Below are 25,092 nucleotides of genomic sequence, written 5' to 3'. Positions count from 1 at the left end.
CTGAGATCCGCGCACGCAACAAATAACCTTCACTTGCCCAGACAACAGACTACGTCCCCTGGATCAAGAGGGTTTGGTTTCTACAGAACTTAAGAACTGTTGTTCTGTAACAGCGTCTGTCCTAAATTTAGTCCTAACTGAAGTTGTCATGGTGACTGTAATACAGCCCGTGGGGTCAAAATGTCAATGACACAAATAAAGCCATTTTATTTACTGGCCTAAGCCACCGGTGAACCTACAGGTGTCTTCTCAGATTTATATGTAATACTGATGATAAAATACTGATACATCTGAAAAATCATTTCACTGGGTACTGTTGTAGGAGTACCACCACGATTGAGTAGATGTTACAAAGTATGTTTAAGCAAAGGTATCTCGAAACTTGAGTTTTCAAATGCATGAACCCCTTCAGACATCTGGGTCCTATCACCACCACAGCGAGCATTTCTAAGTTTCTCTAGAACAGAGCATTTCAGACCAAGCCACTCTGAATTACTTTGTTGAGATCTTCTTAAGGGGGATCTGTGGATTTCCCCCTTAAGCCAAGGCCTGGGCTGAAAATCATTTCCAAAGGTGATTTGTCATTGGCACGAGGTGGAATTCATGTCGGTGAAACTGACCCTAAAGCCAATGCAAAAAAGAGCCATGCCTTCATTTTTTTTAAAGGAGGCTAAAGACTTTATTTGCAGGGTTTGTTTTCATCTTATGAGGCAGGATTACAGCTCTGTTCACTCTTTTGCTCCTTCAGAGAAGCCTTTCTTGTGTGGAGGTGAGGGCCACCCTAAGAAGCCTCCGATTCCTGCTACAACCGACTATCCGCCCATGGGCACCCACACCAAGAAGAACTTTGTGAAAACCAACGCTATCGAGAACATCATGGCCGTGCCGCGGAAGCCGCAGCCCACTTACACGGACACCAGACACGGAGATAAACAGCTGCTGGAGAACTCAGGCCTGCTTCCTAAGTACACCAAGAAAAAAGTGAGAGGGAAAACATCTCTGGGGCTTTTCTCATGATGATTCGTATTCTCACTTTACAGCTACTAGTTTTGTGTATGTGTGTTTGTGTGTGGAGCATTTACAGGGCAGTACAGCGGTCAAAGTTTCATGCAACTGGACGCATGTTGCATGTTGATGTCATCATCCCATGCAACACATTCGATTACTCCACTCATTAAGTCATAATTAGCAGCTTACATGTTTTGATGCATCACATTTCTATTATGTTTATATTATCGTCTTTCTCCAGCTGTCATTGCTTATCTTCTTATCTCTATTTCTGCATTTCTTTCTTTTGTCTATCTATCTATGTGTCTATCTATCTGTGGTCTGTATTATATATATGGCTTTTTCATCTGTTCTGTGTATGTTAAGCCTATATTACTGTTGTCCTTTACGTCTTGTTTATTCTGTCCTGTATGCATTAGGACTGCAGCTCAGTCTCATCCACTGTAATCATTTTCGTCCTTTGATTCCTAAAGGAATATCTGCCCTGTATAGAATTAAGGGTCATCAAAAGAGGAGAAAATGATAATCTAACCAGTGACCTGTATAAATCTGTCCACCCCTGATATAGGACTATGGTCAGACTCCGGAGTATCTGCAGCTACGACGTGAGGAGGTGCAGAGAGAGCAGGAGGAGTATGATAACTATGTGAAGGAGAGACTGAAAGAGGGAGCGATGAGGCAGCTCCCTGAGGGTGAGCGCCAGAACATCCTGCAGGTCAGCCCTCCGAACCACCTACACCTACATTCATCATCTCGCAGAGCATTTCTTGTGTCTTGTAACTTAATAGAGTAACTAGCTAGCTAGACAGGTAGACAGACAGACAGACAGAAACAGATAGACAGGCAGATAGATAGATAGATAGATAGATAGATAGATAGATAGATAGATAGATAGATAGATAGATAGACAGACAGACAGACAGACAGACAGACAGAGAGACAGACAGACAGACACAGATAGACAGATAGCTGCTCAGAAAGTCCTCCTATAGCTTCTCTGGTGAAATTAATAAAACATTGCTGATTGTAATAGATGTAATTAATCTAATCAACATTTCTATTGATGGTGAACCACCAGAAAAGGAATGATTCAAACCCTGCTGCTATTTGATCTCTTGCCATGAATTTTTCAGGGACCCCTCTTGGGACCCCTATGGCATCAAAATAGATGGTGTTGTAAAAACTGCCAGGAGCAGATGTTACTCTGTTTGTTCTGTGGTGTGGTGCATCGTCATGTTCAGTGATTATGGTGAAGTGTATCAGGCTCGATAAAAATGCTAGATATGATACTGATATGATATTGGGCTCTAATATGCATTTAGTTGTGTGCTATCTGAAAAGCACTATGTCTTGGGTTTGGAATGGTCAAGGGGGCCCAAGTTTGAAGCTCTAGGTCCCAAGGGAGAGATGGGCCCCTCGTTTTCTTTTAGCATTAGAATGAGCTTTTCCAGATGTTTCCTTAAGTGAATGTATGGATGTGCATTATGTGTGTGCGCACACTCAGTTTAAAAAAGCTGAACCATCTCGGACTTGGAGGAGATCCCACATTGGCCTCTGGGGCTCCAATAGGGCTTTAACACTATCTCATTCATTTGAAATAAAGTTGTTCATGTTTAAATCCAGATAGTGTCTACAGAGCTTCCGTCTCCCCACCTACACAACTGAGAATAAACAACGGCATTGTAAGTACAGTAATGGCACACGTGCCTGTCCAAGTCTTAGGTAAAGTTGTTCTTAAGGCGGTGGGTAAACAATAACACCAAGTATCTGCTCTAGCTACAAACACAGTCGAAAAGCTAAGTAATGGAAAGTCAGTCGCTTTGTAGGTCTCTGCGCAGTGTGGGAAGTGGCCCACAAAGCGTCCATTAGCAATATGTCGAGTGAAACATGTAAAGTTACCTGTTTCAGGCTTAAAAACAGGTGGACTGTGTCTAATCTTCCTGACTGGTGCAAATTTCCAGGGCATATGAGGACAAACCGAGTCATTTGAAATTGGCCTGTGAGAAAGTATGGTGAGAAGACAAGTAACATGGTGTTGGTCATTTAACAAAGCTGGGAATGGAGCTGTTGTCAAAACAGGCTTAGCTGTGGAACATGCATAGCAGTCATGTGCTCCTAATGTGTGAGCTGTGTAGCGTATCCAATCAATCCATCTATTTGTATCAGTAAATATAGTTTCTACAGCTATCACTTCATCTGAGTCTCTGAATGAAACAGTTTTTATTGAAGGTTTAAGTTTAGGTGTAGATTGAGCAGGTGATGCTAAGTTAGCACTAGATGTGTTGGGTCTAACTCTGATTTTAAATCTACCTATTGGATCAGTACCAGAAATGTCTGCTCCTAAGCCATAAGTGCCTTGCATTAATAGTGTGGCGTCTTTAAAGGTCAAGTAAAGTGGAATGCAACCTGTGCGACATGGTTGTGGAGAAGATGGACCCTGTATGATAGTAATGCTGTTCTGAAGCTGTTTCCATTTTGGTGTGGATTGCTTGTGTGTGTAACCGTTAATGCCTGTGTTCCACCATACTTCATCCCAGTTTCTACATGCAGTAGTAGGGTTATTTTGATAAGTAGAACCAAGACACATATTTATCTGCATCTAGTCACCATTTGAAACGCCATTTATAGACAGGAAGATACCCTTTGGCATGAGATGGGCCAGGCCAGGAAGCTATGTCACAGAGTGTCATCAAACTATGTCACTATGCTCAAAGTGCAGGCACGCCCAATCAGCACTCGTCCCACCTCAGCTGGGCTCCAGCACACCCTCCTAAGTCACTGTCTGAGTCAGTATCTGGTTGTGCGAACAAGTGCAAGCCTATACTCACGTCTGAATCGTCACTATCAGATGAGTCAGGTAGTAAAGGTCTAAGTGTTTGTGCTCTGGTGCATGGTCTGGGTGGTCTAGCTTGACCACTAGTACCTTCTCCAGGAGAGTCTTCTGCACTTCCTGATTCACTCTTGTTGAGCGGGCTGTGGCGGTGTAGGTGCTGGTGGTGCAGCAGAACAATGGTTTAGATGGATCCACACCTTCTGGCCCTCGACCTTGACTACTGTGAGGGTGGCTAAAATAACCTTTAATGGACCTTCACGTCTGGGCCCATCCCAACCCCTCCTGAAAGTTTTAACATATACAAAATCACCAGGAAGCACCTTTTTAAGGTCGTCTTCTCTAATTTCTGATTGACGACCCTCCGTAGCACCTTCCACATCGTGGAAAATTTCCCGATGGATCTTAGTCAAACACATAACATAATCATGTAGTTCTCTTTGCAACTGTTCGAGCTTGGGGCCTCTAGTTGGTGCCCTCAAGTAAGTTACTGGCATTGGCCATCCGGTAAGCATCTCATGCAGAGTGAGATGTGTATTGCGATTAGTTGACATGCGCATACTCATCAAGGCTAAAGGCAAAGCATTAAGCCAGTTAATTTTCTGTTCGCTTGCCTCACACAGTTTAGCTATTTTAGCTTTTTGAACACCGTTTTGATGTTCTACCATGCCTTGTGATTTCTGATGAGATTTGTGATGAGAATAAACCTGCGTTTTATTCTCAAAGCCTGTGTGATGATGTCAATGACTTTGTTAACAAAATGTTGGCCGTTGTCGGAACTAATCTTATCAGGTATACCAAACCTAGAGATAACTTCTCTCAGTGAAAACCCAGCGGCTGAACCTGCATCCTCTTTAGTAGTCGCTTGGGCTTCAATCCAACTCGAAAAACCATCGACTACCATCAAGACGTAGCTATATCTGCCTACTGGTTTAGTCATATCGACACAATCCATCACTAAATGTCTAAATGGTCCATCTGGTACAGGAGTGTGATCCAATGGGGCAGTTAATGACTTCCTATAGTTATATTGTGCACATGGCACACACCTGCTTAAAAATTCATCTATGACTGGAACCATGTAAGGAGACTACCAATCTTGTTTGATGAACTTAATTACTTCCTTGCGATTAACATGGGTTGGCCAATGAGCATCATGTATCAGAATGTTTAACAATTTGAGTGGTGCCACATATGCCCATTCAGACCATACCAGATGTCATGAATGCATACTGCTCCCCTTCTTCTCCAAGTATCATTTTCATATATAGCAGCTAAGCGCTGTAGTTTCTTTTAAACCAGTCAAGTCAGCAGTGTATTCTGGTTCTTGTTCATCAGACTTTCTAAAGTCGCGACCCAAACGTGGGTGATCACCTAGAGGACATTGAAGAACTGCTGATGCAGCTTCTCTAGTTAATTGGTCAATGAAATTATTACCCCTAGTCACCACAGAGTTGTCTGTTTTATGTCCTGCACATTTAACTAAAGCAAGTTTTTTAGGAAGTTGGATTGCCCTTAACAATTCTGCTATTGCTTCCCCGTAACTGTAGGCAGAATCGCAATAGATAGTCACATTTAACCCTTTAGATAACTGACATGCCGTGGTTAGTGCTTTTATCTCAGGTAATTGAGCTGAACATGGTTGTGGAATGCTGGTCCTAAATAAAGCCTCAAAATCATCAGTTTCAGGTCTATACCTTGCTACAGCACACCCTGCTAGATTGCCTTTTAGACCTCTGAAACATGATCCATGATCCATCTACAAAGAAAAATTAAGTCATTATTGAACAATGGCTCACTGTACAAATCTTGTCTGGGTTTTAAGTAATTGGTAGTTAACATCTCACAATCATGTGGCTCTCCGCCATCAGGTGTTGCTAATCTTTCTGCAGGATTTACCTTGGAACACCTTTTTATCGTCAACTCAGGAGCAGAAAGAATGGTGTCATATCCTGTTCTCCTAGCATTGGTCAATACAAAAGAGTTAGATGTCAACAAAGTGTGTAAGACATGATTTGTAGAGATCAACCTTATGACCCACAGTGCTGGAAGTTGCTTTTTCATATGCAAATGCTGCTGCTGCCAACCCTTGGTAGCATGGTGGCATTCCCTGTTCAATCTTATCAAGTTGAGTGCTAAAATAAGCAATTCGTTGACTTTGACCATCATGCTCTTGTGCCAGAACAGCATTAGCATACCCATTTTTAGTCGCTACATACAACTGAAAAGTCTTACTGTAATCTGGACGAGTGCTGCTGCAGTACCTAAGTCTATCTTAACAGCTTCAAACACCTGTTCTGCTTCTTCATCCCACACTAAGCGTCCTTTAAGGTTCTGTTGGCCTGGGCTATGCATTAACCTTCTCAATGGGGCTATTTTGAATGCGAAATCACATATCCATTGTCTGCTATAACCTACCATTCCCGAAAATGTCAGCATTTCAGAGACGGTTGTAGGTTTGGGTGCACTTTGAACTAACTTTATGTAAGATGGCATTACTGAACATGAATTTCCATGTAGACGTCGGCCTAAATAATCAACTTCTCTAGCACAAAATTGCAATTTTTCTTTGCTGACTTTATGGCCGTTTTCTCCTAAAACAGTCAGGACTACAGTTGAATCTTTTTCACATTGTTCTTTGGTTGGACTGCAAATTAACAGATCATCTACATACTGCAAAATTGTACTGTCAACTTGGATGTCACTCAAATCTGCTGCCACTACTCTGTTAAATACCAAGGGGCTTTCGCAATAACCCTGCGGTAAACGAGAATAGGTATACTGTTTACCTCCATAACTGAAAGCTAACAAGTACCTTGATTGTTCGTGTAGTGGAATGCTGAAGAAAGCTGAACACAAGCCAATGACTGTATAATACATGGTATCAGCAGGTATATTGAGAGCAAAGTATATGGATCTGGCACAATTGGTGTTTCAGCTTCAACCACAGCATTGAATGCACATAGGTCATGCACTAAACACCATTTATTTGAATTGGGCTTTTTGACTGGGAAAATTGGAGTATTGCATGGACTTTGTGTTTCAATCAGTACTCCTGCATTTACTAAACCCGCAATGGTTGGTCTAATTCCCTCATATGCTGCTGCACTAAGTGGATATTGTTTTTGAAAAGGAAGGCTCACATTAGGCTTCACATTAATCTGGACTTCTCCTGCAGACTTCACTAAGCCTACATCTGTGTGGTGCTGAGTCCAAAGTCTATCAGGCACTTGTTTCCCAGAGAAACCTTGTGTCCTGATCATTTTATTGGACGGGGGAGGTGTGCTCCTTTGGGGGCCAATTACTGAATGTGTGGCCCCTGTATCCACCAGAAATGGTATTGTTTGTTGACCATTGATTGATACCTGCAGTTTGGGTTCCCCCACTGATGCTGTGGAAGCCTCCAATTGCCAAACTCCCCCTCTTGTTTCTCTGGGCCCTGTCAATACCAATCTTGATTTGGTTGGTTTACACTGGTGCAGCCACGACTTGTGTCCTCCTTTTCCACATGTCCAGCATGTGATTGGGGGTCTTTGGTACTTTGCAGCTGTTGATCACTTTGCATGTTTGGCATTTGTTGAATTCCTACTTGTGGTGGAATGCCCATTGGTCTCATTGGGCCTCCCCTTCCTCCGTTCCTTCCTCTTCCTCTTCCTCTATTTCCCGGCCCTCCATTTACATAGACATGGATGGGTTGTATTCCTGCTGTTACTGAAGCAGGCTGTGTGTTTGACCAAACTGGAGTGTTATTGGCTGGCATGGGATATTGTTTGGTTTGGTTGTATCATATTTGGCTGAACTATTTGACTTGGCTGCACTGGGTTTGACTGAATTACTTGATTCGGTTGTGGTGTGTTTGCTTGAATCACTTGATTTGGTTGAGTCACCACTGCTGCCTGTGTGGCAATGTTTTCTTGTGGGGTTTGTTGTTTAATTGCTGGGGCTCCTCCTTGTTGTGGTGTCATAATTGCAGCTTGATTGACAGATTCATCTTTTTTTTCTTATCCTTTTTCTTCAACTCCTTCACTTGTGCTTGTTTTAGGCGTGCTGCCAATTTCTCATTGGTTTCTTTTTCCTGTTCTTTTTTCTTCCTATATCTTTCCACATGATGAATCACATGATCTTTGCAAACTTTCCAATCCATGTTGTGCAGGCCCACAACTTCATCCAGGGCATTTTGCACTTCTCGTGGCAAACTTCTGAAGCATCATCTGAAAAAGTCTTTGATTGGTTTCTGTTTGGTCCCAGGATGATCCAGTTTCTTCTAACTATTTTCTTTGAAAGGTGCTGATGAATTCTTTAATGCACATACTTGGTTTCAATACCAGTGTTTCCAGTTGGCTGGTCCAGTTGGCTTGGTTCTGGAACCATTACTGATGGATATTCTTGTCTGATTGCATCAAGCACCCTATTTCTGTACATGTCAAAGGACATGTCATCATTATCAGCTGATGTAATGAAAGATGACATATAAGCCACTCCAAGAATAGCTTCCATCTTCACCTTCCCTATTGTTTGGGATGGAATCGTCGCCCACTGCCAGTTTTTGGCCTGCAGTGCGTTCTTCAAAGGCGATAATCCATTTTTGTCCTCCATCATTCAGGTTTGGCATTTGATCAATCAGGCCTTTCAAGTCAGTGAATGATCAGGGCATGTAAGTGCGTTTGAGTCCTTTGTACAGTAGGGGAAACTCTAGCCTAGTTGTAGGGGCTTGTCTTAGTGATCGCAAATTATACACATGTTTACATCTATCCTCTTCATCATGACTGAATTCCGCGTCGGAAGCATACTGTTCTTCTTCATTAGGCAATGGTTGTTTTGATCTTGCATTGGTTTTTGTCTCTAATTTTTATTTCATGTCATCCATTCCAGCCTGCATTTGTCTTAAATGGTTCATAATCAACTCCCTTTCTCCGCATTCTTCTTCCCGTTGTTTCTGCTGCTCTACTTGTGCTTTTTGTTGTTCCAAGCATCCTTCCATCAGGCGTCTCAGCTCTTCCAGTGTTTGCTGTTGTTCCTGTGCACACTTAACCAATGAATCCATTTCCTCCTGCATGGCTTGTTGCCTTTACTACGCGTCCTCAAGTGGTTCAATAACCACTTCTCCATGAATTCGTTGGGGAGTTGGTTCATCACACACAATGCTTCTGGTTCTTAATGCTGGTTGGTTTGATGTCCCGCCTTGTGCTTGCAAGTTTGGTGCTGAAGTTGCAGCTGAATTAGGAGTGCTTACTCCTACTGGCCTGGATCCAGTGTGTGAGAATGGACTTGGAGGGATTCCAAAAGTTTGAGGCCTCATGTCCATGCAGTGATCTAACAACTCAGCTTCTGTCTCTGATGCTGTTTCTAATATATCCATTTGGGGAGATCGACCTGTTTGTTTGTGAAAATCGATCAGTGGTTCTTCATCACCTCTCATTGTTTCCTTTCGTGTCTCCATGGGATTGGTTTTAAATTTCACTGCTCCTGTCTTTTGTACTTGGGCTTCTTTCCACTCTTCTGTTTGAATCACTGGAAAGTGTCTAGCTACTCTCTTGTGCTTGAGTTTAGAATGGGGTACTGGGGCATAGGCAGGTGGTCTTGTTTCATTCTGCACTGGTGCGCTTGCTTTATTGTCAGTCTCTGTCATCTGAGCATAGCTTTTCTCTTTTTCCCTCAGCTGCATGGCTCCCTCTCGGAACGCTTGTAATATTGTAAGTCTACCAGTCTTGTCTATACCTTGTCTATCAGCAAGTTGATTTTCAGTCTTTTCCACTTTTCTTCTGGCATTTTTTAGCTTACCTCTATTTTCAGGTAATTGGGCTCTTGCCTGCTTTCCCTGTTCTTCTCTGATTTTTGCAATTTCACATAAGTCCACGTCAAATGATCGACCTAAGGGCCACTGTTTTTCTTCAAATCGGGTTAGCCTGTTCCATGTTTTCATACATCGCTCTAACTCTTTTCAGGATGCAATGCCTTTTGAAAACAATAAGTCAAAGGTTGTTGGTATTTTTCCTTGTTCCTGTTTGGCTAATTTGTTTCCCATTTCAAATTTCTTTTAACAATGCTATAATTGTTCAAAAATGAGTAAGGGAGCTATAGTCCTATTTTACTAAAACTAGGTAAGAATACTATGATCCTATTTTACTAATATATTATGCTAATATTGTAGAGTAATGTACCCCTCTCGCTGTCCTATGTGGAACGCCTCTACCAGCAACGGCAGATTCGTCCCAGCTCACAAATGCATTTATTTTTCTTACTGTAACAGCTGGACTCACCAACAGCTCACTGAACAGGCTCTGACCCAACGCATCAAGCCTATCAATAATTACAGAGGATAGCAGACCTCCTTCCCAGTTCACTTCTCTTTTTGCGATCGTTAAGTAAATTTCCAACTCTCGGCACTGCCGGTCATCTAAAGCCAATGGTTCCAACTTCACTGCAGCTTGTAATGGCACGTCACTAGCCAGCAATGAATTTAATATTGAGCTTAATAAATCCTTATTCCACACTCTCTTTATTCTTTGTTTTAGACTATGGTTAGGAAAGGCTGTCTCAACTTCATCCCAATTAACCCACTGTGGTAATCCCCACAATTTCTCATTAATCAGTGTAGCTGGCTGCCAATATTCTCTCCCCTGGCAATCTCTGTATGTACGGTCAAGCCAAAAATGTGTTCTTACACCCTGCGTCTCTTTTAATAGGGAACTCTCCATAAGCAAACCACAATTAACTCTCTAGCCCAATCAATCGGCTCTCAACAGATGCTCCTAATTTTTTATTTAAATGATTACTTAAAATAGCAAAATAGCAATTCCTGCCCAAAATTCCACCACTCTCCATTCTCTCACTCCGAATTCTCGATTTTTTCACTCATCATATTTATGGTCAAAATTGTCAAACTTTTGTAATCTATCCTATTTATACACCTCACTTCAAGCAAATCAAGCATTTATTTATCTTTTCTTTTGCCCAAACAGCAAGATCTTCACAGCTTTAAAAGACCATGCTGGCACATCTTCTTGAGTTACCGGTAACAAACGCGTTTCATCTACTCTAACGGGCCTCCCAAATAGATCTTCTTCTTCTTCTTTCGGCTACTCCCTATCCACTGCCTCCTCTACTTTTACACCAACCATCTCCATGTCCACCTTCACTACATCCATAAACCTTCTCTGAGGTCTACCTCTTCTCCTTCTGCCCGGCAGCTCCATCTCCAACATTCTTTGACCAATATATCCACTATTCCTCCTCAACACATGTCCAAATCATCTCAACCTGGCTTCTCTGGCTTTATCTCCAAACTGCTCCACCTTCACCGTCCCTCTGATCTGCTCATTTCTAATCTTGTCCATCCTTGTCACTCCCAACGAAAATCTCACCATCTTCATCTCCGCCACCTCCAGCTCAGCCTCCTGTCTTTTAGACAAAGTCACAGTCTCCAAACCATCCATCATAGCAGGACGCACTGCTGTCTTGTAAACCTTCCCTTTCACTCTTGCTGCTATCCTTCTGTCACACATCAGCCCTGACACCCATCTCCACCCACTCCATCCTGCCTGCACCCTCTTCTTCACCTCTTTTCTACACTGTCCATTGCTCTGGATGGTTGATCCAAGATATTTGAAGTCATCCACCTTTACGACCTCTACTCCTTGCATCTTCACCTTTCCATCTGCCTCCCTCTCATTCACACACAGGTATTCCGTCTTGTCTCTACTGACCTTCATTCCTCTCCTCTCCAGTGCAAACCTCCACCTCTCCAGATTCTCTTCCACCTGCTCTCTACTCTCACCACAGATTACAATGTCACCTGCAAACATCATGGTCCATGGAGCCTCCTGCCTGACCACATCTGTCAACCTGTCCATCACCATTGCAAACAAGAAGGGGCTCAAAGCTGATCCCTGATGTAACCCTACCTTCACCTTGAAACCATTTGTCACTCCAACTGCACACCTCACCACTGTCTCACTATCCTCATACATGTCCTGCACCACCCTAACATACTTTTCAGCTACACCTGACTTCCTCATACAGTACCACATTTCCTCTCTTGGCACCCTATCATCTGCCTTCTCTAGATCCACAAAGACACAATGCAGCTCCTTCTGACCTTCTCTGTACTTCTCTACCAACAATCTCAACGCAAAAATTACATCTATGGTACTGAAACCAAACTGCTGCTCACTGATCTGGACCTCTCGCCTTAGCCTTGCTTCAACAACTCTTTCCCATACCTTCATGGTGTGGCTCATCAACTTTATACCTTTTCATTTCCAGCGCTTCAGAAAAAACAAAAAACTAAACGGCCACACACTTCAACGTCAACAATTACAAATAACCATTAAGCTTCAGCACTTTTTTCTCTCTAGCATGCTTTTTATTTTCCTCGTGGTGCGGCTTCAGACTATTTATTCTCACGCGCGGTCTTCACTTCTGTTTCTGGTTAGCTGACGGCTTAGTTCAATCACTATATTCTATTCTCACAACCTAAAACTATTTCATTTATTCGCCCAACCTTTTCTAGACTGTTTCTCCTGTTTATTATATTTTTCCTTTTTCATCTTTTTCTCCCTTCCCATGCAGCTGTAAAAATGATCTTATTGCAAATCATGAACAAAAATCAACTATTTTAGATCCCATCAAATTGCAACTGTACAAGTCCTTTAAGCCTCACTAAACACCTCAGAAAAATGCCATCATACAGTTCTCATAAATTTATCTTATCAAATAGCAAGCATACAATTTATCATATTTATCTTAACAAACAGCAAATAGCAAATAGCAACCACACAACTATCTATACAGTGAATAGAAAGTTTTTTATCCCACAAAATATTAGCAGAACTTTGTTTAACAGGTGTCTGCCTTACCTCTAAATTAGGGCATGCATGTGGGCAAAAACGCAATCTTTCACTCAGCCATACGGTGGCGTATTGGTCTCAGGACTGGTGCTTGCTCAGTGCCCTGGACCATCTGTCGCTCACGCAACACCTCGCGGACTTGTCTCTTGTCCCCATTACTAGGCCACCAAATGTCAGGACCCAGAGCTCCCCGTCCTCCGCTCCGACGTCCCCGATGATGTGGAAAAACATTACTAATTAATTAAAGTTGAACCAAAGGTTTAGTTTTAATTTAATCTGTTCTCTAATGGAACAAATCGGTAGCGAATTAAAAAGACTGAAAAAGTGTTCTTGCAAAAGTTAAAGAAAAGAGAAGAGTCCATCAAAAAAGCCAAAGTCAGATGAAAACCCAAACTTCAGCCGCAGGTTCGGTCGAAGGAGAGAAAAGGCGTCTTTATTAGTCCCAGTGTGACTAAATGGCGCCCGAAAGCCAAAATGTACAGACGGGTCAAAAACCATACGTTTTATAGCACTCTTGGGTGAGCTCATCACCCCTCCCGGGGGTCAGATCAATGCCCCACCTTTTTGATACATCCTGAAATCACCTTGGTTACCAATAGAACTGTTTTTTTCTAGCTTTCGTAGGAACCCTTGTCTCCTAGGAATATCAACATATATATTTTATATACATCCCTTATCCTGGCTCACTAGGTCATCTTGACCAATGTTGGGTGCTCTCCTCATTAATTTTGATTTATGGGCTAGTTTCTACCGGCTCCTATCTGTTTCGCTCACTAGCGGCTGGCTTGTTTTCGCTGAATGTGCAGCGTTTCTCAGGCTCCTAGGCCAGGTGCACTTTACCATTAAAGATCTCTTTCATGGCCTACAATCTGCTCCTAAAGCGGAAACTCCATATTTGGAAGTGTTGGGCCTGCTGTTCAGACAAATGGATCTGTTCCTCTGTGTAATGCTCATAACTCTGTCTTTAATCATTTCTAAGTTAATGATTATTACAAAACTTTTATTAAAAGGTGATTTAAGGACATATTTCTTCAAAACCCCCAACAATAGACAGACAGACAGACAGACAGACAGAGATAGATAGATAGATAGATAGATAGATAGATAGATAGATAGATAGATAGATAGATAGATAGATAGATAGATAGACAGACAGACAGACAGACAGACAGACAGACAGACAGACAGATAGATAGATGAATGATTAAAACATACATCTGAGGGATCTCATTGATTTTTATTAATATTTTCCAGTTTTAAATGATGAAACTTCCATTACTGAAACACAGTAAGATTAGGAGAGAAATCCATTAGAAAACATTGGTTTTTCTGTTTGTCGTAATCTGTATCCTGTTGTCTGAATACGTGGTTTACAGCTGTTTAGTCATAAGAGCCGAGTTTGTGGTGTTGGGGTTGTGTGTCTGTTAACCGTACTGTGCTGATTAATTAGTAGAAGTGGAGCTTGTTTTTCTTTCTCACCTTTTCTGCTGTTTTCCATTTGCAGACCTTTTTCCTAAAACAGGCTAAAATAATAAAGGGCTTCACATGGAAGCTTAAACCTGAGCGACTGATGACCTTCACTCTGTGGATGAGCTTTATTCCTCTCCTCTAATCCGGTCTCATCCTGTCTGCAGGGTCTGAAGAAGAACTGGGATGAGCTCCACCATCAGTTCCAGGGGCTCTCTGTGGTCACGGACACAGCCTCCAAGAAGTTCAGGAAGGAGCATCTGGAGATGAAGATGAAGCAGCTGGAGAGGGATATAGACCTGATGGAGCGATATAAAATCATCTACATTACCAACAACTGACCACTGACCACTCAGAACACCACAGCCAGAACCACAGTGGCGTGTGGAACACTAACAGCACATTTACTATGAACTGCCTCCACAAAGTCTTTACTCCTCTAGAGTCTGCAGAGAGTCTGAGCTCCTCACTCGTTACATAATACAATAATGAGGCCTTTGAAGACGTTCATCATTCTGCTCCAGTACAAATAAACCAACCTCCCTGACTTTTATATCTCATTCTGTTTCTTTCTCTTCTCTCCCTCTGTCTTTCTCTCTTTCTTCAGTCTTAAAAATAAAGGCTTCAGAAAGGGTGTAAAAGTTCTAGGAAGTACTCATGAGTTGGTATAGAGCTTCTTCCCAAACAAGGTTCTTCAGGGACCCAAAAGTGATTTATTCTATCTATCTATCTGTCTATCTGTCTATCTGTCTGTCTGTCTGTCTGTCTGTCTGTCTATGTATATATTTATCTATCTATATGAATGCTCTCTTACTCTCCTGCCTCTCTTTATCTCTCTCCTCTTTCTTTCTCTCTCCTCTCTTTCTTTCTCTCCTCTTGCTTTCTCTCTCCTCTCTTTCTCTCTCTCTCTCCTCTCTTTCTTTCTCTCTCCTCTCTCTCTCTGTCCTCTCTTTTTATTTCTCTTCTCTTTCTCTGCTCTCTTTCTTTCTTTCTCCCTCTCTCTCCTCTCTTTTTATCTGTCTCCTCTTTCTTTCTCTCTCTCTCTCCTCTTTCTTTCTCTCTCTCTCTCCTCTCTCTTTCTTTCTCTCTCCTCTCTTTTTTCTCTCTCCTCTCTCTTTCTGTCTCCTCTCTTTCTCTCTCTCCTCTCTTTTTATCTCTCTCTCCTCTCTTTCTTTCTCTCTCCTCTCTCTCTCTCTGTCCTCTCTTTTTATTTCTCTCCTCTCTCTTTCTTTCTGTCTCCTCTCTTTCTCTCTCCTCTCTTTTTATCTCTCCTCTCTTTCTCTCTCCCCTTTCTTTCTCTCTCTCTCCTCTCTTTCTCTCTCCTCTCTTTCTCTGTCTCTCCTCTCTTTCTTTCTCTCTCTCTCCTCTCTTTCTCTTTCCTCTCTTTCTTTCTCTCTCTCTCCTCTCTTTATCTCTCTCCTCTCTTTCTCTTTCTCTCTCTCTCCTCTCTTTCTCTTTCCTCTCTTTCTTTCTCTCTCTCTCTCTCCTCTCTGTATCTCTCTCCTCTCTTTCTCTCTCTCTCCTCTCTTTCTCTTTCCTCTCTTTCTTTCTCTCTCTCTCTCCTCTCTTTATCTCTCTCCTCTCTTTCTTTCTCTGTCTCTCCTCTCTCTTTCTCCTTTTCAAATTGATTTGGCTTCATGGCCGTTGGGAAACAGACCTCCTCAACATTTTCTGTATTCCTCGGTCATTTTCCAGAGCAGGTGAGAAAACTAAACAAAAGCTGCTGCTGCCGGAAACACGGAAGTGATCCGGGAGTAAAAGTTCTTACTGAAAAATGTCCAGTAAGTAAACTTTAAATCAACTATCTCAGAACAGCGACTCAGGTATTAAACCATGAACTCATAACCATTTTGGGTAAAAACGTAAGGGGAGCAGCTTTTGGAGCCATTCAATGCTTTGGTTGTCTGGGTCCTACATACCCAGCTGTCACTGTGTCTTAAGATGTCTTGAGACATTTTCTTATGTCAAGACATCTCAAGAACGTCTTACGACGTATGAGTGAAGACACCTTCTTCGTCTTGGGACATGAAAGCTAACGTCTTAAGACACCGAAGGAATTATTTTGTGTGTCTTGAAGACGAGGCATGACTTAAGACATCACTTTGTTTGACAGTTCAGTTGAGACCAAAGAGTGGTCCGTTACAGAAAGTCCTGTGGTGTGAGTGTGATGTTCCTGTGGTACTGCCACACTGACAATCACAACAGAGGATGACCAGGATGACCACAGCCCTCCCTGATGGAGAACATAACCAGAATATAACAAGCTCCTCAAGAAACAGCCAAAAGAACCTCGCTAAGGTTTTACTTGCTGATCTATTTTCAGATGTACAACTGTAACCAGAGACAACGAGCCAGGAACCAGGATAAAACAACTTTGGACCAATAGGAAGTAAATGTACTAAACACCTAACCTGGGTACGTTAGATATCACATACAACCAAAACTTCATGTAAAATAAGCACTTAGTTCCCTCTCTTCAACATCTACACGTCTATTTTCTTAAGTGGGTCAAAGCTGCCCAGAGTTAGACCATTAGGACTTTTCATTTGGCCCAACAGAAAGAGAACAAACTCTTTTACACTGTGTGCACAATTATTAGGCAAGTCTTATTTTTGAGGATTATTTTTATTAATGACCAGCTACAGCGCTCTCGGTTAATCCAAAATGTTAATAAACCTCAAACATGAATGTTTAAGAAAAATAAAGTGAAGTTTTGGCTTTCTTAGGAGAATATCTATATGTGCACAATCATTGGGAAACTATAATGGTGCAGAACTATTATGCAGCTAAATGAAAAACATTTTCCCATCTCACTTTATTTTCATCTGTTCAAGTGAGAATTATAAACAACTCAAAGCTTTCCAGTGAACATTTCTGAGAAATAAAAAAAAACATTAGTGACCAGTACAGCCGCCGTTCTCTTCAATAACAGTGATAAGCCTTCCATTCATGGAGTCAGTCAGTTTCTTGATCTGTTGACCATCAACTTTTTGTGCAGCAGCGACCGCAGCCTCCCAGATCCTGTTCAGAGAGGGGTCCTGTTTTCCTTCACTATAAATCTCCCGTTTAAGAACTGCCCACAGGTTCTCAGTTGGGTTCAGGTCAGGTGAGGAAGGGGGCCACGTCATAAGTTCTTCATTCATAATGCCTTTACTGGCGAGCCATCCAAAGGAGTCCTTGGATGCATGTGATGGAGCATCGTCCTGCATAAAAATCATCGTCTTTTTGAAAGATGCAGATTCTTCCTGGACCACTGCTTAAAGAAAGTGTCTTCTAAAAACTGGCAGTAGGCTTGGGAGCTGATTTTGAGCCCAGCTTCAACCCGAAAAGGTCCAACCAGCTCATCTTTAATAATACCAGCCCATACCAGTACCCCACCTCCACCTTGCTGGCGTCTGACTCGAAGTGGAGCTCTGTCCCGTTACTGATCCCGCCCGGGCCCGTCCATCTGGTCCGTCAGTAGTCACTCTCGTTTAATCAGTCCATAAAACCTCTGAAAAACCTGTCTTCAGATTGTTCTTGGACCAGTCTAGACACTTCAGCTTATGTGTCTTGTTCAGTGGTGGTCGGGTTTCAGCCTTCCTTACCTCGGCCACGTCTCTGAGCGCTGAACATCTTGTGCTTCTTGATACTCCAGCTAGGTTGCAGTTCTGGAATATGACAGAACTGGAAGATAATGGGTTCCTGGCAGCTTCACGCTTGATTCTTGTCAAATCCTTCGCAGTTAATTTGCGTCTTTTTTCTCAGCACGTTTGATGGTTCTGTGATCTCGCCCCAATATCTCAGCAATTTCAAGAGTTCTGCATCCCTCTGAGAGACTTTTGGTAATTTTTAACTTTTCAGAGTCAGTTCAGTCTCTTTTTTGGCCCATTTTGCCTGAAGAAAAAAGCGGCCTAATAATTATGCACACCTCCTTAGGCCACTCCCTCCCTCATTACACAGATACACATGACCTGCTATGCTTAACTCCATTAAGCATTCAAGTTTATCCAGCTTGGGGTTAGAAAATATGCCTAAAAATGACAATATGGTCAAAATACTCACTTGTCTAATAATTGTACACACAGTGTATATACGACTTTCAAAATCATGATCTCCAGGTGACTGGAAAACACAAACAATGATAAACAGATATATTTGAGTGGTGATATAAATACCTTTATTGTTTCACCACGAAAAATTACATAATAAATAGATTTTGTTTAAATGTCCAACTTCATACTTTGACTTCAATATATTAAGACGTCCATCCGTCTTGTGTATTTCAGGGGTTTACACTTTTCTGCTGTGTGTCTAGATTAACAACAAACAAACAAACAAATAAAAACAAACAAACAAAAACAAACAGCACAGTTCATTCAGTCCAGCAGAGGCGCAAACCGGGGAAAAGGTCTATGGGAGGACAAACAAAAGACTGGCGGGAGTTTCAGACCAATCAGAGCGCGAGACTCTCGGACGGTCGGTTTTGAAGCGCGAGCGCCGTGTTTTCCGTTTAAAGCCAAACGCGACCGTTACGAGCGGTTTACAGTGAGGGTCCCGGTCACGGCGCTAGCGCGGGCAGGTTTATCGGGTTTGTTTAGTGAGTGTTAAACCTCGTCCAGACAGTCTCTTACATTCCTTACCGAGACAGCGCCGCCTGCTGGGGGACGTGTTCAGCTCCCAGAACTGAGGATTTTCCAGCTGCGTAGCTTCGCTAACATTAACCGACTGGATCGAGTGGAGCGGCGACTGCAGTTCCGAGTGCAAGGCTCAGAATCTGCTATTAAAAGGTGAGAAGCGATAAAATGAGATAAGCAGCCTCACTTACTGACAGTTGGGGTGAACGTTTCTGGGTCGACCTGCTGAGTGGCGGCACCAGCGCTACGTTAGCGTATGTAGTTAGCTAGCTAGTTAGCTAGCGGCTAAGCGGCTTGTCTGTTTATGCCTCGCGGCTGCGTCAGATGTCGCTTAGCAACCGCTCCCAGCAGCGCACTGTAACCATGGTGACCGCCCAGCTATCCATCTGGACTGCTGTCTCACCCCAGCAGTGCACTGTAAACACAGTGACCGCCCAGCTTCCCATCTGGACAGCTGTCTCACCCAGCAGTGCACTGTAAACACAGTGACTGCCCAGCTTCTCATCTGCACAGCTGTCTCACCCAGCAGTGCACTGTAAACACAGTGACTGCCCAGCTTCTCATCTGCACAGCTGTCTCACCCAGCAGTGCACTGTAAACACAGTGACTGCCCAGCTTCTCATCTGCACAGCTGTCTCACCCCAGCAGTGCACTGTAAACACAGTGACCGCCCAGCTTCCCATCTGTACAGCTGTCTCACCCAGCAGCACACTGTAAACACACTGACCGCCCAGCTTCCCATCTGCACAGCTGTCTCACCCCAGCAGTGCACTGTAAACACAGTGACCGCCCAGCTTCCCATCTGGACAGCTGTCTCACCCAGCAGCAATGTAAACACAGTGACTGCCCAGCTTCCCATCTGCACAGCTGTCTCACCCCAGCAGTGCACTGTAAACACAGTGACTGCCCAGCTTCCCATCTGGACAGCTGTCTCATCCATCAGCGCACTGTAAACACAGTGACTGCCCAGCTTCCCATCTGGACAGCTGTCTCATCCCAGCAACGCAGTGTAAACACAGTGACCGCCCAGCTTCCCATCTGCACAGCTGTCTCACCCCAGCAGTGCACTGTAAACACAGTGACCGCCCAGCTTCCCATCTGTACAGCTGTCTCACCCCAGCAGTGCACTGTAAACACAGTGACCGCCCAGCTTCCCATCTGCACAGCTGTCTCACCCCAGCAGTGCACTGTAAACACAGTGACTGCCCAGCTTCCCATCTGCACAGCTGTCTCACCCCAGCAGTGCACTGTAAACACAGTGACCGCCCAGCTTCCCATCTGCACAGCTGTCTCACCCCAGCAGTGCACTGTAAACACAGTGACTGCCCAGCTTCCCATCTGGACAGCTGTCTCACCCAGCAGTGCAGCCATGGAAGCTCATAATCGTATAGACAGGATAGACAGGTGAGATGCTGTGCTAGTGAGCAGCACTGTTTACATAGAGAAGGAGAGGAAGGAGAGAGAGAGCGCCAGCCGTCCACTAGAAAGGTAGGACACATGACCTCACTCATCACAGTGTTTGAGCCGGTTTGGTCCTCAGTGAAAGGTTCTGTTATTGATCAGTGACAGTTTATTAGTTATATTAGTGACGTATCTGACAGTGAGGGTGGAGATTCGGCCTCAGCTCTGAACTACTGGACTGGACAGAATGAGAATGAGGACAGACAGGAAGACAGACAGATACACAGACAGGCAGAAAGACAGACAGATAGACAGACAGACAGGAAGACAGACAGACAGGAAGACAGACAGACAGGCAGGAAGACAGACAGACAAACAGGAAGACAGACAGACAGATAGACAGACAGAAAGACAGACAGAAAGACACAGATAGATAGACAGAAAGACACAGAAAGACAGACAGATAGACAGACAGATAGACAGACAGACAGACAGACAGATGGCTGAGGTGATTTTAGTGTTTATATCAGTGTATAGAGCGTCAGTGTCAGTGCTCTATAGTGGGCAGAGTGACTGAGACTGAAATACAGCAGAACTTTTTCTCCAAGGCATGTTTCACTCCTCAAACCCAAACCCAGCAGAGACTTTATACGGTTTCTATGATTATTACATCAGCAGGTTTGTTGATCAGTAAAAATGAATAATGAATAATAATCCTAATGCATGAATAACAGACAGACACGGTGACGTGAACTACAGTGTGTAAAACCTCCAAAGATGAATAACAGCTTTCACTTCTTCATCTCTTCAAGTCTTCGCTCCAGTTTCTATTTCTTTTCCTTCTTTTTCTTTATCCGTGTCCGTCGGTTTTTCCTCTTCTTTCTTTCTTTCTTTCTTTCTTTCTTTCTTTCTTTCTTTCTTTCTTTCTTTCTTTCTTTCTTTCTTTCTTTCTTTCCGTCTCTCCTCCTCTCTCCACTCTTTCTGCTGTTTCTCTCGTTCAGTCTGAGTGTAAAAGCCCAGAGTTGATGGTCTCAGTCAGGAAGCTGTTCTTCACAGACTGTGTGTGTTGTGTGTCTAAAGGCCCTTAGAGGGAGCGTCAAGGAGGGAGAGATCAGAGGGATGGAGGAGATCATCAGAGAGCAGGAGATGGAGATCCTGAAATGCAGAGAGAGATGCAACCAGATGAAAAGAGAGGTGCAGAGGATGAAGGAGAAAATAGCAGAGGAAGAGAGGAATCATCCAGACGCTGAGGGAGAAAGACTGCTCCTCCTGAAAGAGAGAGAGATGGAGGAGTTGAGAAGGAGAGAGAGAGGAGGCTCTGAAAAGAGAGATAGAGAAAGTAAAGGAACGAATGGCTATCGAGGAGAGATGCAGGGAGGAGATCAGTGAAGGACATGCAGAAGGAAAGGCAAGAAAAAGACAAGCTGGAGAAAAAGCTTGAAGGAAGAAAGATGGAAAAGCTAAGAAAGATAAAGGAGAAAGAAGAGAAGCTGGAAGAAAAGAAAAGGAGGATAGCAGAAAAGAAGAAAGAGAAGGAGGAAAAGCTAAGAGCGATGAAAAGACAGCTGGAGTAGGAGAGAGAACAGGATGAAGAGAGGAAGACAGAGGAGGAAGAGAAGAACGGGCAGGGAGATCCCACCTGCAGGAGCAGCTTGGGAGAAGACGATAAGTTTGGAGGAGATACATAGATGGAGAGAACAACGGAGGGCAAAGAAGATAAACAGAGCGATATGGAGTCTGTTTTTGAAGGAGAGTGGAGGACAGCTGTGAACAGAGAGGGAGAACGAGAACAAGTTCTACATATGGAGAACCACAGAAAGATGGAGAAGGAGGAAACAGAGGACCAGAGAGAGGAGGAGCAACATCAGAAGGAGAGCAGAGAGAGAGCACTGGAGATCGAAAGGATCAAGGAGACGAGGCGTCAACACATGGAGAGGGTAATGAAGAGGAGGAAAGAACCGATGAAGAGGATGTTTTCTCCAGGAGTGAACATGTTCAGGACAGAGAACCGGGTTTAGCGCAGAAAACAGGAAACCTCAAACAATGAGGAGGTGCAGGCCAAGGTTGAAGGACAAGAGGAGCCTCAGAGATCCAGCTGGCCTGTTTCTCCAAACAGAGGACCGCTACTCATCTACGTGAAAACTTGCAACCCAGTCCTGGAGGAGCCTGAACCATCTGAACCCTCTCCAACTGACCCCACCACTGACCCTCTCACGAGGACATTGTTGCTGGAGATAGAAGCTCTGTGGTGGAGGAAGCCGTCCTCAAGCCTGACGGTTTCACTGAACCACAATCAAAAGAGGCTCTCAACGAAGCAACTGAACAGGCTTCACCCACCCAGACTGACCACCCTAAAGATGGACCTACATTCTCAAGGTGCAGAATGAGTGCTGTGTCGGTGCTGCACTGTCCTGTCTGTTTACTGTGTCTAATGTCTGTTTAATTTATCGTATTTATTGTTTCTAGCTTAATTTTTTGTTTCCACACGATGTTTGCACGTTTGGACGTTGTACTTTTGTTCCTTGTTGCATCGTGTTGCTCCTGGAGGAACGTAATTTCACTCCACTGTGTACTTGTACATAGATGGAATGACAATAAAAGCCTCTTGACTTGACTTTTATCTAACATCTCTTCTATCTGCATTTCCTCCAGTGGTAACAACACTATCCTCTGCAGTGCCACCAGCATTAACACCACTGAACACCACACCTCTTCAAGCACCGTTACTGACCTTTGCAGTGGCCTGCTGATCAAAAAAGTAGGTGCAATTCTGACATTTATGGTTCTACAATGTAATGTTTTTTTCTCATCTTTTACCTAACATCTCCTCTATCTGCATCTTCTTCAGCAGTAACACCACTAACCTCTGCAGTGTCACCAGCTGTAACAGCACTGACCTCAGCGCCTCCTCCAACAGTAACACCACTGACCTCTACATCTCCTTCAGCAGTAACACCATTAACCTCCACAGCACCTCCAGCAGTAATACTGACTTTTGTATCTAGCAGTATCTGAGCTCAGGACCTTTTCTTTAACCTATGGGTAACTAGCAAAGAGACTTTCTCTAGATAGACAAAGCACTTCTTGCAAGTCGCTCTGGATAAGAGCGTCTGCTAAATGCTGTAAAGGTAAATGTAAATGTAATACCAATGACCTCTACACCTTCTCCAGTAACCACTAGTTACCATTGCATCTCCTCCAGAAGTAAGACCACTCACCTTTTCATCTCCTCCAGCAGTAACACCACTGACCTCTACACCTCCACCATCTTCACCTTCACATCTCCTCTAGTGGTAAGATGGTGGAGACTTAAACAACTACTCCAGCAGTAACACCACTTACCTTTGCATGTCCTCCAACAGTAATACCACTGACCTGCAAACCTCGTCCAGTAGAACACCACTGACCTCTCTCTGAATCTCCTTCAGTTATAAGACCATTGACCTCTACAACTCCTTTCGTGGTAACACTTTTGACTTCCACATCTCTTCCAGCTGTAAAAACAACTGACCTCTATACCTCCTCCAGCGATAACAGCAGCTACCTGCACACCTCCTTCCAGCAGGAACACCACTGACCTCTGCATCTCCTCCAGCGGTAACACCACTGACCTGTGCATCTCCTTCAGTGGTCACACCACTGACATCTGCATTTCTTCCAGCGGTAACACCACTGACCCATACCACTGCACCAGCGGTAACACCATTGACCTCCACACTTTCCTCAGCAGTAACATCACTGACCTCCACACTTTCTTTAGCAGTAACACCACTGACCTCCACACTTTCTTTAGCAGTAACACCATTGACCTCCACACGTCCTTCAGCAGTAACATCATTGACCTCCACACTTCCTTCAGCAGTAACACCATTGACCTCCATACTTTCTTTAGCAGTAACACCATTGACCTCCACACTTTCTTCAGCAGTAACACCATTGACCTCCACACTTTCTTCAGCAGTAACACCATTGACCTCCACACTTTCTTTAGCAGTAACATCATTGACCTCCACACTTTCTTTAGCACTAACACAATTGACCTCCACACTTTCTTTAGCAGTAACATCATTGACCTCCACACTTTCTTTAGCAGTAACACCATTGACCTCCAAACTTTCTTTAGCAGTAACACCATTGACCTCCACACTTCCTTCAGCAGTAACACCATTGACCTCCACACTTTCTTCAGCAGTAACACCATTGACCTCCACACTTCCTTCAGCAGTAACACCATTGACCTCCATGCTCCCTTCAGCATTAACACCTCTCAGAGGTATGCAGACGTCAAATACACACTAGTCAATTTTGCCGACTCCTCTCAGGCATTTTCTTCTTTTTGTATATATACAGTATATGATGCCCCACAGTAAGAGGGCAGTTCCCTGCTGGTCCGATATGGCATTTACTGTTTGCCAGGCAAAACAACCAACAACCTAGTCCCCCTGACCTCAGAAGGTAAGAACTAACTCAATATATTTACAGCCTTTCTTTAATTAATTTTAGAACATAAATGTCATATTTAACAAAACCCAGATTTAATTGAAGCTTGTTTTACAAACACAGGTGAACAAAGTTCCTGAGCTCCCAGCTGGTGTAGCTCTGACGATTCACTGGAGACACAATCACACAATCTGGAGCCTCACAAAAGATCCTGAGCAGAAGAAATCCAGGAAAAACAACTCACGGTACGTCAGAACACAAACAAACGTCAAATAAAACCAATAAACTCTTTCTCCTCATAAACAAAACTATGAAGGAAATGAATCAAACATTGAAAAAACAGCTACCAAATTAATAATATTGTGGTTTAAAACTATATCTGTATTTTGCTCTAGATGTAATGTAATATAATAACCTTAAATCATGCAATGATGTTCAGTCATATTTGAATGTTTGGGCGTGTAGTTGACCTGCCCAGAAC

At 43.4% G+C, this 25,092-nt stretch overlaps 1 protein-coding gene and 1 long non-coding RNA gene across 2 annotated transcripts in view; both read left to right on the top strand.

The window, feature by feature from the left end:
• Window positions 1–14,707, top strand: part of enkur (enkurin, TRPC channel interacting protein) — a 19,904-nt gene extending 5,197 nt beyond the window's left edge. The window contains exons 4-6 of the mRNA XM_017704126.2: window positions 749–981; window positions 1,577–1,723; window positions 14,322–14,707. Coding sequence (XP_017559615.1) covers window positions 749–981; window positions 1,577–1,723; window positions 14,322–14,495 — 554 coding nt within the window. The 3' untranslated portion in view covers window positions 14,496–14,707. The remainder of the gene's footprint in view (window positions 1–748; window positions 982–1,576; window positions 1,724–14,321) is intronic.
• A 9,712-nt stretch (window positions 14,708–24,419) lies between these two features.
• Window positions 24,420–24,802, top strand: LOC108431169. Its single transcript, XR_001858124.1, has 3 exons — window positions 24,420–24,444; window positions 24,522–24,626; window positions 24,735–24,802. It is a non-coding gene; the product is annotated as an uncharacterized LOC108431169 (long non-coding RNA).
• The last annotated feature ends 290 nt before the right edge of the window (window positions 24,803–25,092 follow it).

The sequence above is a fragment of the Pygocentrus nattereri genome, chromosome 3 (assembly GCF_015220715.1).
Source record: "Pygocentrus nattereri isolate fPygNat1 chromosome 3, fPygNat1.pri, whole genome shotgun sequence".
NCBI classification, from domain to species: Eukaryota; Metazoa; Chordata; class Actinopteri; order Characiformes; family Serrasalmidae; genus Pygocentrus; species Pygocentrus nattereri.
The sequence above is the reverse complement of the archived record's forward strand: the minus strand, read 5'-3'. Positions and strand labels throughout refer to the sequence as shown.